Source organism: Pelodiscus sinensis, chromosome 1 (assembly GCF_052426305.1).
Source record: "Pelodiscus sinensis isolate ZL-2025 chromosome 1, ASM5242630v1, whole genome shotgun sequence".
Lineage (NCBI taxonomy): Eukaryota > Metazoa > Chordata > Testudines > Trionychidae > Pelodiscus > Pelodiscus sinensis.
In genome coordinates, this window is record NC_143052.1 from 84,173,977 (window position 1) to 84,190,601 (window position 16,625).

At 40.8% G+C, this 16,625-nt stretch overlaps 1 protein-coding gene and 2 long non-coding RNA genes across 7 annotated transcripts in view; 1 reads left to right on the forward strand and 2 right to left on the reverse strand.

Moving 5' to 3' along the window:
• Window positions 1-11,844, forward strand: part of CFAP54 (cilia and flagella associated protein 54) — a 243,621-nt gene extending 231,777 nt beyond the window's left edge. For 4 of the 5 annotated variants that reach the window (XM_075933754.2, XM_075933762.2, XM_075933756.2 and 1 more), the window contains 5 exons: window positions 1,553-1,738; window positions 2,792-2,898; window positions 3,669-3,837; window positions 5,204-5,281; window positions 11,610-11,844. In XM_075933754.2, the coding sequence (XP_075789869.2) occupies window positions 1,553-1,738; window positions 2,792-2,898; window positions 3,669-3,837; window positions 5,204-5,281; window positions 11,610-11,729 (660 nt within the window). In that variant the 3' untranslated portion in view covers window positions 11,730-11,844. Of the gene's footprint in view, window positions 1-1,552; window positions 1,739-2,791; window positions 2,899-3,668; window positions 3,838-5,203; window positions 5,282-11,609 lie in introns of those variants that run through there. The other variant, XR_012905249.2, reaches the window with a different exon arrangement.
• Window positions 1-16,625, reverse strand: part of LOC142830216 (uncharacterized) — a 46,938-nt gene that overhangs the window by 19,026 nt on the left and 11,287 nt on the right. The window lies entirely within an intron of this gene.
• On the reverse strand, window positions 827-8,087 carry LOC149525592 (uncharacterized). The gene is made up of 3 exons (XR_016350249.1): window positions 7,672-8,087; window positions 3,995-4,068; window positions 827-1,705 (listed from the first exon to the last, which is right to left on the reverse strand). It is a non-coding gene; the product is annotated as an uncharacterized LOC149525592 (long non-coding RNA).

The window sequence follows — 16,625 nt, forward strand, 5'->3', positions numbered from 1 at the left end:
CATTACAATATTAAAATAACAGGTTATTTTTTATGGTTAATTTTACTGTCATTTCTTGTTTTCATATAAACCTGCAAAACTGTGTCCTCTTACCCATCTGAATTTAACTGTTTTTATGGAAGTAGCTCTTTAGAGTTGGTGAACTTTTGGTAATGTAAGACAGCGTATCATTACCCAGTTCCCAACAATGAAATGCTATTTGCCCTGTTGAATAAACGGAAACTATATGGTATTTGACATTTATAACAACCATTATATATCAAAAACTGTTTTACTCAGTCTGCTCTTCTTTTGATATAATTAGTATTACAGTGTACTAGAATAATCAGCTCCAGCGATCACTGTTATGTTTATGACAGGTACAAGTGGCATAATCATGTGTTAGTTCACTGTTGTAGACAGCTACAAGCATAAAGTTTTTTATTTTTTGTTATCAGCTCAAAGCTTCATTGATTTTTATAATAACATTTTAGAAGCCTTAATCATTCTGCAGGCTCTGTGCATTATTTTTTTTAAAGTTCTTGTTATTTGATATCTACACCTTGAAATTTTTTTTACACTACAAATAGGTAGCTGACTTATTGAAAGGATCATTGTCATATACAGGATCTCATCACTTATGTATGTCTGTATAACTTTTTTCATCTATTAAAACTTTTTTCTCTTGAACAAAGAATCCAAACAAATTACATTACATTTTCAAAAAATGTGTATCCTTTTTGAATTTTTCATGCTTACTTTTATTATCACTCTGTGACAGTAGAGGATAGGAAATATGTAAAACAGCAGTTTGATGTTTACAAGATTTTGAGAAAGCTGAGATGATCAGTACCTATTTCTGTAGTCCAGCAACCCTCCAGTTTGACAGGAGTAGCGGTGCAATTGCATTTCGGAAAGGTTCAATGTGATATAAACAACAACAAAAGAGGCTGTATAATTAAAAAAAATATGCCACACGGTCCTGTGTGATATATTAAAAATATAACTGTAAAAAGAAATTTATATCCTTAATTAAACTATACAACATAGACTAGCTATTGCAAAATCATAGAGCTATCAAAAACGAAATCCCTATTTCCAGGCCCATATTAGAATGTTCTCATAAGTTTGATTCATCTTCATGTTAACATGTATATGTGTATAAAAAGGGTTTAATCAGGCATTGGAGGCTCAAGTGTCTTAAAGGCAGTCTTATTTTGTGAATGATTAAGAGTGCATAACTAAAATCAGACACACTAATGTACCATGTGCAGCATGGAGTACCTCCAGGGACAGAGTGTACTTTGCTTTACCAAGAAAACATTATGGGTATGTCATTGGTAATTAGTGGGACTAAAACACAGTGTAGATTTTCAATCTTCGTATTTGTGAACCCATAAAAATGTCAAATGATGGTGCAAATTCCTTTGGAAATCTTAAACATTGCCTGTCGACCTCCAGAGGTTCCACACAGCCCAGGTGGAAAACAACTGGTCTAAAACTACCCTGTAGCCAAATTCATTTTATATTGGAAAAATTATAAACATTATTTTGCTTTATATTTGTTTTTCAGACATGTCTAGAAGTCCCTGGAGTCTCACATAAGATGTCCTCAATGAGAATTGCTTCCTCTGTTTCTTTTAGCACAGACACAGATGTTCAGCATGACAGGAAGGCAACTATTGCTCCAAACAAGGAACTTTGCATTCAGTGGTACATTCCATCTCTGGAGAAATCAACAAAAGATATGGAGACTATGGTATAATTACAAAATGAAAGAAATGTTGGAACTTAAACCCTCCCCCCAAGTGCATTTAATTGCAATACATGAAACTTGTATAAATCATGTATACATAAACTGCATGATACCATATGTCTGATGTTGCCTGTATATTCAACAAAATTTTTCATCTACTATAAGAAATAGATTTTCAACCACAAAATCAAATTAATTCAAATAGGGCTATGACTTACACACACCAGAGCTTAGAAGAAAATTAAATAGTAACATGTCTGCTAACCCACATACAGCAGAAGCCCTCTGTTCAGCCTGCATGAGGTGAAAACTCTGCAATGTGTGATTGAATAAGGTCAGGAAGTGGGGGTGTATTCAGGGTGGGGGTCATGCCATGAAGCATAAACTTTCAGATCCACAGAAATTATTTACTTAATTAGTGGTTGCATCTACAATGATCTGGATGCTATACAAGTAATTTGATAACAAACAACTTCTGCCCCAAATAGATGACGATATAAGGTACTGATTCTGCAAACACTTTTGGACAAAGGATTAAATTTAGGCTGGATGCGTTTTTTCTGGGGGGGGAAAAACCCTTTTTTAAAAAAAATGGTCTTCCTTAAAAAATGAGGTTTACGGGTTTTTTTCAAAAAAGGTTTTTTCCCTGAAAAGCTCCGCTTTCGAAAGTGAGATCAGAAGAAGATATGCAAATTCCCGCATATCCTCTTTTGAAAATAGAACGTAGTTTAGACGTACCCTTTTTGAGGAATACAGGATCTTTTGAAAAAGGGTGGTTTTTTTCAAAAGAACCGCATCTAGACAGCAGGTTTGCTTTCAAAATACCCATTTTCGAAAGAACTCGCAGCTGCCATTATGCAAATGAAGCACGGGAAATTCAAATCGGGGCTTCATTTGCAATTTTGATCTAATTTACATCCCTCTTTTGAAAGAGGGATGCACTTTAGACATAGCAAATAGACATACTGAAGTCAATAGAGATATTAATTTGTATATTGCTATTGAAATACATTATATCTGAAATACCATATCTTACATATTCCCATTTCTTTACAGGTTTTGCTGCTTTATGCTTACAATACAAAGTATGTCAAGATTGTCAGCATTAAGACTTTTAATTCCGCTAATGTGTTTTCTGGTCACTTGTGGATTCCACTGACTAGGTAACTAATCACAGACGTTGTTGTATTAGTACATGCTATATTATGTGTGTGTTATGTCTACTGTATACATAATTTGTGTCTTAATAAAATGATGACAGCTTAGAAATATAACTTCGTATTTGAAGATAGATACTAAAGATAGAGATCAGCTGGGTAAAAGGAGGAATAGCTAGGAATAATGAGATAAAATTAGGTAAAATAAATTATAGGCTGAATAGCAGTAAACTTTAAGATCTATCAGACTGTGATAGACTCCCAAGGAAAGAAATGGAAGCAGTATTGGTTGAGCTGTGCAGAATTGGACTGGATGACGCACCAGGGAACATTGTGAAGTGAGTAATATTGTAGATACAAGGTATCCCTGGCCCAGTAAAGTTCAGGAACTTTCCAGTTTTGCTACACAAACTATAGCAATATCTTTTGTATTATTTCAAATCCAATCCAGATCATCAAATTGTTAAATTTAATTGATGTGTGCTGGCATACAAAACATATGCCATATGAACAAAGGCAGCAGGAGAAACTAGTATTTTTTAAGTATGTTTCTTTTTAACATTTCTATTGTGGTTCTTTTAAATTGCAAAGTGCCTAATACTGAATTCCTTCACATCTAATATTTCCATTGTCTTCAGTAAAAGTTGGATTTGTACAAAACTGCAGGATTAGGCTTGAAATGAAAGAAATCATCACAAAAAACTGTACAAGAAATATCCTATGTCAATTTGTTTATGTATGGAAATTATTAACAGATACAACATTGTTCTTTTTAGAATTATTTCTTTACGTGAACAATTGTCTAATGTGAAACATCAAATTGAAATTTTGATGCAGTCCTCTACAAGTTTTTCTTTACAAGTACAAAGTGAAGGACCAAAACGAATACTTTCAACGAAGTCCAAAATTAATCTTGCCAAGGTGCAATTTGATGAAAGAATAGAAGTAAGTGAGGACAAATTATGCTCAGGATTCTAAATATCTCTGATTGTCTGATGTCTTAGATGTTTATTTTTGAGGAAATGGGAAAGTTGGGAGAAAAAAACAAAAACGGGAGACCTCTCTTAACTACTTTAAGGAAGAATGAAACATTTTTACTCACCACACATAATCTTTAACTTTGTAACTTCTTTCCTGTGCCTGACACTTGACAAACATAAAATATGTTCTGTGCCCCTAAAAGTAAAGGCCACATTTTCAGTAAGTGTCTAATTATTTTAGTGATCTGTATTTGAAAATGTTGGCCATGAAGATCAACACAAAAGGTCTTTTGACAAAATAGTTTATACATCTTCAGTGCAGGATAGCCAGTGATTGGATTTTAAAAAGAGAACCTTCCAATAACTCTGAGTAGGGTTAACACTGGCAAAGAATTTCTTTTAATTTTCTCTGTACCACCATGCTCTTTTTTATTAGCAAGGCTGAATATGGCTCAGTGGCAGAAATAAATAAATACAAAAGAAGCAGTTTCAGAATTTCCATGTGGTCTCTTTGAGATAATGTCAATGGAATAGAATGTTGCTGCAGCATAACTGCTGCTTGATAAATGCCAAGGAAAAGTAGACATTTATTTTCAAAGTGGGAGACATTTATCATGTGACAGTATTCTCTTTATATCTATTATATGAAATGATTAATGATGTAGATGCTGTCATTTTGCTTGATGGGCGCTGTGAAGCGGTGACAATTGCTCACTGTGCCGTTATTGAAAACCTGCATTCTGACTGGCTTGAAGAACAAATGGTGCTTCAGCCAATCACAGAATACAGTGCTTTTACAAGGTAGACAGAGCTGGCCTTTAGTGACTGTTTCTGATTAGCTGAAGGTTTTTGTTCAAACTTTCATTAGTAAATAAGTCAGTGATCTGAAAAACACAGTCTGGAATGCTAATTGGTTGTGGCATTTCTTCTGTATGTTACATGTACTTAAATGTCCTCTTGTCTGCTGAATTCTAATGTCTTCTATAAATGTGTGGCAAAAATACACTTATAGGGGGCTCTCTCCTGAAATCAGTTGGTGTTTTGCCTGAATAAGTACTAAAGGATAGGCCCTTGAGCTGCTATAGAAAATATTGGCATGATTATATTGTGGATATTGTAAATCTGGTACTTTATAAACCTAAGATGTCTGAGTATCACTTCTCTGCAGTGTTAAAAAATGGAACATAAACATTCCCACACTTGGAATTCTGTCAAAACAATAACCCCATGATTGTGATGCACTGAATAAGATTTTTTAAAATGATATCTAATAGTTCATAGCAGAAAACAGAAAATACAGCTTAATTTTTCCCCTTTTTTGTTATCATTAGGAAATGCTTAAACAATGTTTGTCTGAAGTAAAAGCTTTGCTGTGTGGTGTTTCAGATCTGTCTTCTCCATTAACTGAGGTATGATATTCTGACTTTTAAAAAACCTCTTTTTCTTCAAGGCTAAAATTATTTGATCAAATTAAAATACAGATGATATCAATCAGTGTCTTTCCTATTTTCTTTCCTGTGTTACTGCTTTTTAAGAGATTTATACAATCAAAATAGCATTGATGTATACAATAGCATGGTTATAAACCTTGTGTTTTCATTGTTTGACCTACAAACACTTTCTTCCACATACTATAGAAAATTAAAAATGCTCACAGTAGAATTGTGTAATTTTTCCCTTGTTCACCTTTGCCAAGATCTATATCTTTGCATGGATTATACCAGATTCCCAGCACTTTTAACTATATTGACTATACACATCCCTACATCTAGCTTTGCACCCTTCAGGCATTTGTGCTTTCCTTTGGTTCTTTTTTACTCTTACTACCAACATTTTTGGGAGGTAGATTATTACGCTTTTCATCCATGTTCGGGACATCCTGCTATTCCCCGGGAGTGGGAGCTGCCCGGAGACTGCACCCATGCCCCTGTGCTGCATCAGTGTGGGTGTGTGGGGGTGGGGAGATGTCCCCTGCCTCTGTGCAGAGGGGGCTTGTGGAGGCAGCGCGTCCTGCTGTGTCCCACCCTGGGTTCAGGAGCATGTCATGTCTCTTCACACATGTGTGTGGCTAACAGGCCAAGGCCCTTGTGTGGCAGCCAGCTGGGGCCACGTGCCCAGGGGTGGCATGGCACGTGCTCGCATGTGCACAGGTTGCTGCATGATCTGTGGTCAACAAGGCCCATGCACGCAGTCCCTGGACTCCCTTTCCTCTCACCCCCAAATAAGGGGACAGTGATGGCACTCATATCTTGTTGCCTCACCGGCCTTGGACAACACCGGTGACAGGTCCACTGGGACGGCTTGGGGGTCCTGGCTGCGTAGCACACTCCCTCCTGGTTCATGCTGCTCCTGGCCCTCGTCGTCCTCCTCCTCATGCCCTGGTCAGGGCCCTCTGCCCCAGGGTCAATGACCACCTGGGGGGCATGGACTGTCCCACCCCCCAGGATGTGGTCCAGGGTGTCCAAATAGGGGCAACTCTCTGGGTCTGCTCCTGGTTGGGAGCTGCCCCCTGTGGCCCTGGCATACACCTGCCACAGCTCCTTAATTTTCATTCAAACCTGCTCCTGGGTTCGGATGTGGCCTTTGGTGGCCAGGCTGGCAGCCATCTGGCTGTAGACGGCCGCGTTCCTCCAGCTAGTGCGGAGATCATGGACATTGGCGGCATCCCCCCAAACCTCAATCAGGTCCATGATCTCCGCACTGGACCAAGAAGGCACCCGCCTTCTCTGGCCACTGGCAGCCTCCTGGGAGCTGGCAGACTGGTCCTGGGGAGTGGTGGAGGGCTGGGCTGCCAGTGGCTTGCTGGCTCATGCTGTGGCCTGAGTCACGGGCAGCAGCAGAGTGGCTCTGGGCTGGCAGGACTGGTGCTAGCCACAAAAGACTATAGCCAGACTCTACCCCTTTAAGGGCTCTGGGAGGGGGAGGGAGGAGAGGAGTTTTCCTGTTTGTGCCTATAATGGCCACCAGGGCACCCTGGGAAGGGCTGGAGGCCCCCTATTTCAAAATAGCCCCTATTCCCTGTCTACACATCACCTATTTCGAAATAGCTATTTTGAAATAGGTGCTATTCCTCGTGGAATGAGGTTTACCAATTTCAAAATAAGCCCTCCACTATTTTGAAATAATTTCGAAATAGTGGTTGGCTTGTGTAGATGCTAGAAAAGTTATTTCGAAATAACTTTTCTGAGTAGACATACCTGTCAAGAGACAAGCTTTTGAGCTTATACAAAGTTCTTCTTTAGATCTGGGAAATGTACTCAGCGGGAACATCTATACCTACACTTGGCCCATGCCAGCTGACTTGGGCTACATGGCATTTTTAACTACGGTATATACATTTGGACTTTGGGCTACAGCTTTGGGACCCTCCCACATTACTGAACTTTCTCTTTGGCATATATTCTGTGTGCTTGGATGTAGATAATAGATTTCTAGGTGTGTTTGGGATGTTTATTAGATCTGTGAAGGTAGGTGTAGTGATCTGTGGGTTTTTTGTATGCAGTTGTCTATAGGGTTACATCGCTGAAGCTAATCGTAGAGTGCAAGATGTTGACAAAGCAGCCCAGACCCTGTATGAACAACTGATAAAAAACCTGTTTAGATATTTCCACTGCTAGCGTGATCAACACTTCCTACAACACACCTTTCAAGATCTAGGGGTTCTAGACATGCCTGTTACAACATGTCGTTTATCTCATTCAGTGCACTGAATATCCCAATAACAACTATGTGGGTGAAACCAGACAATCACTATGTTCCCAAATGAACTTTCACAGAAAAATGATAGAAGACAAAATACCAAATCATTTATGGTGAACACTTTTCACAAAGCAATCATTCTGTATCTGACCTCAGTCTTCATCTTGAAGGAAACCTGCAAAACACCATAAAAAGATGAGAGCCAGAGCATGAAGTGATAACTTTGCTGGACACTAAAAATCATGGACTGAACAGAGACACTGGATTTATAACTTATTACAACAATCTGTTTCCCACTAGATCTCCGGCTTTTTGATTCCTCTATGGCTGGAGTGGTGTTGATAGAGCACTTGACTTTGAATTGTCCTTTGAAATGTGTGTTAACTACTTGTGCCATACAGTCTTTCCCACCTTGTATTTAGCTGTGACACCCAGTGTATGTTTCCCAGACCTGAAGAAGTGCTCGGTGTAGCTCAAAAGCTTGTCTCTCTCACCAACAGAAGTTGGTCCAATAAAAGATATTACTTCACCCACCTTCTCTCTCTAATATTTTGGGGCCAACATGACTTCACCAACACTGTATTAACTAAAAAGAAATACAGCATACCATGTTAAAAAATCTGTTGGTTGGTCAGACTCAGCATAACAATTCAACCACTGGTCCTCTATGGACTTCCTGCCTCTTTTCTTTTTTTTCTTTTCTTTTTTCAGGTTATTTGTAACCTCAAAGTGTGAGGAGGGTGTACAAGTTATTTGGTATTCTGTGAGGAGGAACTAGCATAAAAGCAACTGTTGTGATAGTAGATGATAAAACACTAGTATAAAATCTCATTAAGCTATTGATAAGCTGGCCAGGACAACCTTTCTCCTCAAGTCTGTGTAGAGGAAGCTTACCAGGTCTTTGATTTATATCCCTAAGCACCCACGGCACTTGGGATTGGAGATACTCATCAGCTGTACCCATTGGCACCTGCCTCATTTTGCAGGATATATATATAGGCAGCCCCTGACTTGAGATGCAATTGGTTCCCGGGGAAGTGTTGCAAGATTGGGGGTGTCATAACTCGAAAACTCATTTACGATAGGTGCTGTGTGCTGTCATAAATTTGGGGTCAAGGACGTAAGTTGGGGATTTTTGGCCCTTTCTGCACTTACAAAAATGGTTGTAAGTGTGGGGGATCATAACTCGGACAGTCGGAAGTCAGGGGTTTCCTGTATACAGTGCTGTGCTGTCCAACTGCTCCCTGTTCCTTCACCTCTACCTTTGGTCTGGGACAGAATCTGTAACAAAGCCTGCTTCTCCTGTTCTCTCAGTAGATACTGTAGTGCCTTCCTTGTTGTTTGTAGTTTAGTTAGTATTTCTTTTTTTCCTTTTCTCTATCTCAACTTTTTAAAAATTTTGTTTTAAAGTTACCGTTACAGTTATTTCATAATTTAGGTTTTAATTTCCCTGTTTCCTTTCCTTTGTGACCAGGAAGTTTTTTTCCCTCTCGTCCTTATGCGCCGATTGTATAAGATGTGTGTCTCTTGCGTAGCCACCTTCCCAGTGCCAGATGGCCACTTGCAATGTATTTGCTGTCTGTCAAAGGAATACGTCCCACAAAAGTGTTCCCACTGTCCCAGACAACCAGAGCCAGAAAAGACCGGGACATATATTTAAAATTTCTCCTTATGCTGTGATCTACACTGGACCCAAACCCTGACTTTCCTCTTGTGAGACCCTCACACTCTGCCAGGTCATCTGCTGATCCTCATTCTCTGCACCCTTTGGAGATAAAGTTGTTGCTTTCTAGCTTGAATTAAGAGACTTGTGCACCCTCCTAACACTTTGAGGCCAGACACGTCCCTGAGAGGTCAGTTGCCTCAGTATCATCTGACAGGAGGAAAAGATTCAGGGCTTGTGCAAGTACCTCTGATACCAAAATGAAGAAACAGTTGAAAGACCCTCTTTGGGCAGATCCACAGCTCTCTACACTGGACCTCAGGTCTGGAGACTGAGATAGGCCATCAAAATTGTTGATACTGGCAAAGTAATTGGTACTGGCAAGGGCAATGGCACAAGACAAATTGGCACTGATTAAGCCATCTTTTCCCATATATTGATTCTTCATGGTTACACATCCCACTGTCTGGGCCACACCATCCCTCCCCTCAGCACCATCTGAACCATGCTGAAATGCACCGCTCAGGTCTCTGGTGGCGATGTAAAGAACCCAGGGCTCCAGATGCCACTCCTGCTGCAATTGCAGCATCTGGGAACCCCGGTCCCCTTTGAATCATTAGGCCCCTTTAAAACAGTCACTCCCTGTGCCCCCCATCAGTGGGCCTGTCTACTCATCCCAACTATGCACAATCTACATCTGGTTCACAGTCTTGGTACAGACCACCATGGATGCAATCACACGGTCCATTTCCTCTGTGCTGTCCATCCTGGGTCCCTTGGGCCATGTATATAATACAATCTGGGAAACCTCTCATAAAGCAAAGCCAGAGACCTGCACCTCTCCCTTCTCCATTGGTCTCTCACCTTCTGGAGGCTGAACCTCTGTGAGTATTGACTGAGGAGGAAGAACAGGAAGAGGAACAGAAGGAGCAAGCTATGCCAAGATTACATTTCTCTTCCTGGATGAGGCTCTCGTGCCTCTACCCCATCATAGAGCTGGAAGAGACCTCAGGAGAGCATCAAGTCCAGCCCCCTGCTCAAGCAAGGCAGGACCAATCCCACTAAATCAACCCAGTCAGGGCTTTGTCAAGCCGAGACTTAAAAACCTCAAGGGATGGAGATTCCACCACCTCCCTAGGTAACCCATTCCAGTACCTCACCACCCTCCTAGTGAAATAGTTTTTCCTAATATCCAACCTAGACCTCCCCACTGTAACTTGAGACCATTGCTCCTTGAACAGATCCTTGGGGTACTCCGCTAGATACCAACCACCAACCTGACATCGAGCCATTGATCACTACCTGTTGGGCCTGACAGTCTAGCCAGATTTCTTACAGTCCATTTATCCAATTCATACTCCCTTAACTTGCTGACAAGAATATTGTGGGAAATCATATCAAAAGCTTTGCTAAAGTGAAGGTACATTACATCCACTGACTTTCCCATATCCACAGAACCAGTAACCTCATCATACTGTCCAGGTCCCCATCTCTGGGACCCGGACAGTATGATGAGGTTACGGGCTTCCCTGTGGTCATTCTACAGTATAACTCTCCCTCCTACCAGACCCATTTCATGAGAAACAATCAAATTCCAGGCACAATCAAACTCTGACCTTGCTTTAAGTTATGATAAGCGGAAACTGCATACCAAATTTGATGTTTCTAGGTCTTACCATTTAGGAGGAGTTCTTGAACAAACAGACTCACAGATGGACAGACAGATGTACATTTCTAAAGTATATAGTAAGAAGATTCTGGAGTGGGTGGTCTCACATGAATTGGGGGCAAGGTTAGGGGGACTGGAATCACCTTCTTACAAGCTCCACAGAGATTAACTTGGAACTGCTAATTAACCTGGGACACACTTTCTTTCCTTTTAGAACGCACTCATTGGGAGTGTAGAGGGAAGCGGGGGAGACTAAAGATAATTGTAGCCAAATGGATTCCCTGGCTCTGTGGCTTCAAAGAATGTTGGACATAAGGAACCAAAGTTCAACAGTTGGCACAAAGACTTGAGTGAGGCAGATGGTCCTTACGTCCTGGCATCCAGTGCATATGTGAAAGTCCCTAGCTTTGAGGGGCACAGAATGATCAAAGACAAACTCTGTGAAAGGATATTACTGAGGTTTTCTTCTCCCTTAGCCTTTTTTTCCCTGGGGTTTTATTTAAGAAGAGGTCACTGGGCTCAAACTTATTTATGTGCAGCAAATATTTGCAATTTGTTCTGCAAATTATCTTTGAAATTTATAATTTCACTTGGGCACCTGTGTTTGGGAAACCTGTTTTTTTTTCTTAATTTAAGATATCTCTTTTTATTTCTATTGATTAGAAAGCAATTTACTTAAGAAAGATTTTTTTTTTGTCTTTGCCAGGTCCCATTTGACATTACTTTGCAGTCAATCATGAATTTGGAGAAAATGTTTGATCCTGCTAATGGATGTGTGATAGCAGGAGGAAGTCTTTTCAACTGGATTGTGTCTCTGCTCCCTTGAGTTGTCTTTCTGCAGTAACTTAATCAAATACTGAATTGCATACTTTTTAAGTTCAAACTGCTCCTACTAAAGGCAAAAGGAATTTTGCCATTGATATTAATAGAACCAAGATCTGGCCCCTAATAATTTGTGTAGTTTTTAGTTATATTTTGGAATATGTCAGTTTATTTTAAAAAAAAGATACTTTTCCTACTTCCCTAAGTGTTTTAAAGGAAAGAATGTCTTTTTTTCGGGAATTAATGCTCTGATATGATATTTTTGTAGTAAAAAGATTTAGAATGTAAGCTATTCAGTCCTAAATAAACTAGTCCATATTTTGCTGGGGTTTCTCCTTTTCAAAATCCTCGTGTAGATTAAAAAATGTGAATAGGACAAAAAGACTGATTACCTTTGAGATATTACAGGCCTTGTAGCTTTCTAATATTCAAAAGTAAACTATGGATTTTTCCATAAAGCATGTGTTATATGCTAAACTTTACCGTACCAGCACACTTTTAACTGCTTTTGCAAGTAGTCACCACCTAAAACTGCCTAAAACTCTTCACCTAACCTTTTTCACATTTCAATTTCACTGCTTTTAAATTACAATTTCAGACTTTTTGTTAAAGGAAGAAAAGGTCTTACATACTGCTGACAGTGAAACTGATTTGTTAGAAAGCAATGGAGATGTCTTCATATAATTCTGAAGAGATAATCTGTAAACAGGCAAATTTAAAAGCTATGTAAGTATAGTACAAATGTACTTTTCATACAAAATACTAAAATGCTTCACAAAATAACACTGAAAATATAAGTAAATGCTAAGTATTATTATGGTTTGAAAATTCTGACAAACATTAACTCAAGAAACATACAAAACATTCGTCTAAGGAAGGAAGTGTTATTCCAACTTTACAAAAGGAGAAATAAACACAGAAAAATGAAGTTGTTTGACCAAGATCACAGAGTAAAACACTGGCTATGTTTACACTCTACACTCTGCTGCATCCAGGGAATGCATCTGCTCTTCTGAATTTTTTTTGGAAGAGCATACACGCTTTTTCAGCATCCGTGTAAATCTCGTTTTACAAGGAAGAAGTGATGTTGTGTAAAAAGGTTTTTTTCTGACATTTGGCTCAGTGTCAGAAAATGACAGGCCAAATGTTGGAAAAGCCTCTTCCGAAATAAGAAGTGGAAAAAAACTACGCAAATTGCGAACTGCAATTTTCGTAGCTTTTTCCGGAAGAGCAGTGCAGTGTAGACATATAGCCACTGTGAGATCCAAGATTAGAATTTGGGAGTTTCTCGTCCCTAGCCATTGCTCAAGGTATAAGACCATTGTGCATCAAAACCGTTGCTAACTACATTAATTCAGACAACAAGCAATAAAAATGACAGAAAGGATTGAGGGAGTTAGTTGAGTTGTACCTACTGAATAGAGTTCGAGACTGAGAGTCAAGAATCCTGGATTCTGTTCTGTTTCCTGTGTGTGACTGTAAACACTTAACAGTGAAATCCTGACCTCAATAAAAAGCAAAATTTTCACTGAGGCACTGTATGAGTGTATCTCAGCATAACAAATGATGAAATAGATATGATATTTAAAAATTGTAAAGGAAAAAAAATGTTGTGTTTTTGTCGTGCATTGCTTTTATTAAAAGAGATGTGAGGGAATTGTTTACTTTTACATAGAATCACAGAGCTAGAAGAGACCTTAGAAGGCCATCAAGTCCAGCCCCCTGCCCAAGGGAGGACCAATCCCAATGAAATCAACCCAGCCAGGGCCGAGACTTAAACACCTCTAGGGATGGAGACTCCACTACTTCCCTAGGTAACCCATTCCAGTGCTTCACCACCCTCCTAGTGAAATAGTTTTTCCTAATATCCAATCTGGACCTCTCCCACCACAACTTGACACCATTGTTCCTTGTTCTGCCATCCATCACTACTGTGAACAGCCTTTCCCCAGCCTCTTTGGAACCTCCCTTCAGGAAGTTTGAAGGCTGCTATCAAATCCCCCCTTACTCTTCTCTTCTGCAGACTAAATAGACCCAACTCCCTCAGCCTCTCCTCGTAGGTCATATGCTCCAGCCCCCTAATCATTTTGGTTGCCCTCCGCTGGACCCTCTCCAATGCATCCACATCCTTCCTGTAATTGGGGGCCCAGAACTGGACACAATACTCCAGATGTGGACTCATTAGAGCCGAGAAAAGAGGAATAATCACATCTCTGGATCGACTGGCAATGCTCCTCTTAATGCAATCTAATATGCCATTAGACTTCTTGGCTACAAGGGCACACTGTTGACTCAAATCCAGCTTCTCATCCACTGTAACCCCCAGGTCCTTTTCTACAAAACTGCTACTTAGCCAGTTGGTCCCCATCCTGCAACAATGCTTGGGATTCTTCCGTCCCAAGTGTAGGACTCTACACTCGTCCTTGCTGAACCTCATCAGATTTCTTGTGGCCCAATCATCCAATTTGTCCAAGTCACTCTGGACTCTATCGCTGCCCTCCATTGTATCTACCTCTCCTCTTAGCTTAGTGTCATCCGCAAACTTGCTGAGGGTGCAATCCATGCTCTCATCCAGGTAATTAATAAAGATGTTGAACAAAACTGGTCCCAGAACCAAACCTTGGGGCCACCCTGACATCGAGCCATTAATCACTACTCACTGGGCCTGACCTTCCAGCCAGTTTTCTAGCCATCTTACCATCCATTTATCCAATCCACATTACCTTAACTTGCTGGCAAGAATATTGTGGGAAACGGCATCAAAAGCCTTGCTAAAGTCAAGATATATCACATCCACTGACTTTCCCATATCCACAGAGCCAGTTACCTCATCATAGAAGCTAAGCAGATTGGTCAGGCACAACTTTCCCTTTGTGAATCCATACTGACTATTCCTGATCACCTTCCCCTCTTCCAAGTGCTTCAAAATGGATTCCTTGAGGATCCCCTCCATGATTTTTCCAGGGACTGAGGTAAGACTGACCAGCCTATAGTTCCCTGGATCATCCTTCTTTCCTTTCTTAAAGATGGGCACTACATTTACCTTTTTCCAATTATCTGGGATCTCTCCTGGTCTCCATGACTTTTCAAAGATAATGGCCAAAGGCTCCTCAATGACATTTGCCAACTCCCTCAGTACTCTCGGATGTATTAAGTCCAGATCCATGGATGGATGTATGTTTAGCTTTTCTAAATAGCTCCTAACCTGTTCTTTCCCCACCAAGGGCTGTTCACCTTCATCCCATATTGCGTCACTTAGCACATTAGTCTGGGAGCTGACCTTGTCCGTGAAGACAAAGGCAAGGAAAGCATTAAGTGCTTCAGCTTTCCCCACATCATCTGTCACTAGGTTACCACCTTCATCCAGTAGAGACCCCACACTCTCTCTGATCACCTTCTTCTTGCTAACATGCCTGTAGAAACCTTTCTTGTTATCCTTCACATCCCTTGCGAGTTGCAATTCCAGTTGCGCTTTTGCCTTCCTGATAACTTCCCTGCATTCTCGAGCTATACATTTATACCCCTCCCTAGTCATCTGTCCAAGTTTCCACTTTTTGTAAGCTCCCTTTTTGTGCTTAAGTTCACCAAGGATTTCCCGGTAAGCCAATCCGGTCTCCTACCATATTTGCTTCTCTTGCTATGCATTGGAATGGTTTCTTTCTGTGCCTTCAATAAGGCTTCTTTTAAATACTTACAGCTCTCCTGGGCTCCTTTCCCTTTCATGTTAGCATGCCAGTGGATTCTGCCCATCAGATCTCTGAGGGAGTCAAAGTCTGATTTTCTGAAGTTCAAGGTGTGTATTTTATTACTCTCTTTTCTTCCTTTGGTCAGGATCTTGAAATCTACCATCTCATGATCACTGCTTCCTAGGTTGTCACCTATCTCTACTTCCCCTGTTAGTTCCTCCCTGTTTGTGAGTAGCAGGTCAAGCTGCGCACAGCCCCTGATTGGATCCTGCAGCACTTGTACCAAGAAGTTATCCCCAACATTCTCCAAAAACTTCCTGAATTGCCTGTGTACTGCCGTATTGGTCTCCCAACAGATGTCAGGGTGATTAAAGTCCCCCATGAGAACCAGGGCCTGCGATCTGGAAACTTCTCTCAGTTGTCTGAAGAAAACCTCATCTACCTGATTTGGTGGCCTGTAGTAGACACCAGCCACAACATCACTGCTGTTCCTTACACCTCTGAGCTTAACCCATAGACTCTCAACAGGCTTTTCTCCCCTCTATATACTGGAGTTCTGAGCAATCATAGTGCTCTTACATACAGTGCAACTCCTCATCCTTTTCTCCCCTGCCTGTTCTTCCTGAACAGTTTATATCCGTCCATGAAGCACTGCAGTCATGTGAGTCATCCCACCAAGTCTCAGTTATCCCAATCAAATCGTAGTTCTTGGACTGGTCCAGGGCCTCCAATTCTTCCTGTTTGTTACCTAGGCTTCTCACATTGGTGTACAAACACCTTAGATAACCAGTTGATCACCTTACCCTCTGCATTCGAATCAGGGGTCCACCTTTGTTGCTCGTTCCTCTTTGCATTTCTTCCCGGTATCCGACTTCCCCGCTCCACTCAGGGTTTTGGTCACCATCCCCCAACAAACCTAGTTTAAAGCCCTCCTCACTAAGTTTGCAAGACTGCCTGCAAGCATGCTCCTTCCTCTCTTTGTTAGGTGGATCCCATCTCTTCCTAACAATCCTTGTGCCTGGAACAGAGTCCCATGGTTGAAGAAACCAAAGCCCTCTCTGTGACACCATCTGTGCAACCACGCATTTACTTCCTCAATTCGACAATCCCTGCCCAGTCCTTTCCCTTCAACAGAGAGGATGGACAAGAACACTACTTGCGCTCCAAATTCTTTGATCCTTCTTCCCAACTCTACGTAATCTGTAGTAACCTGC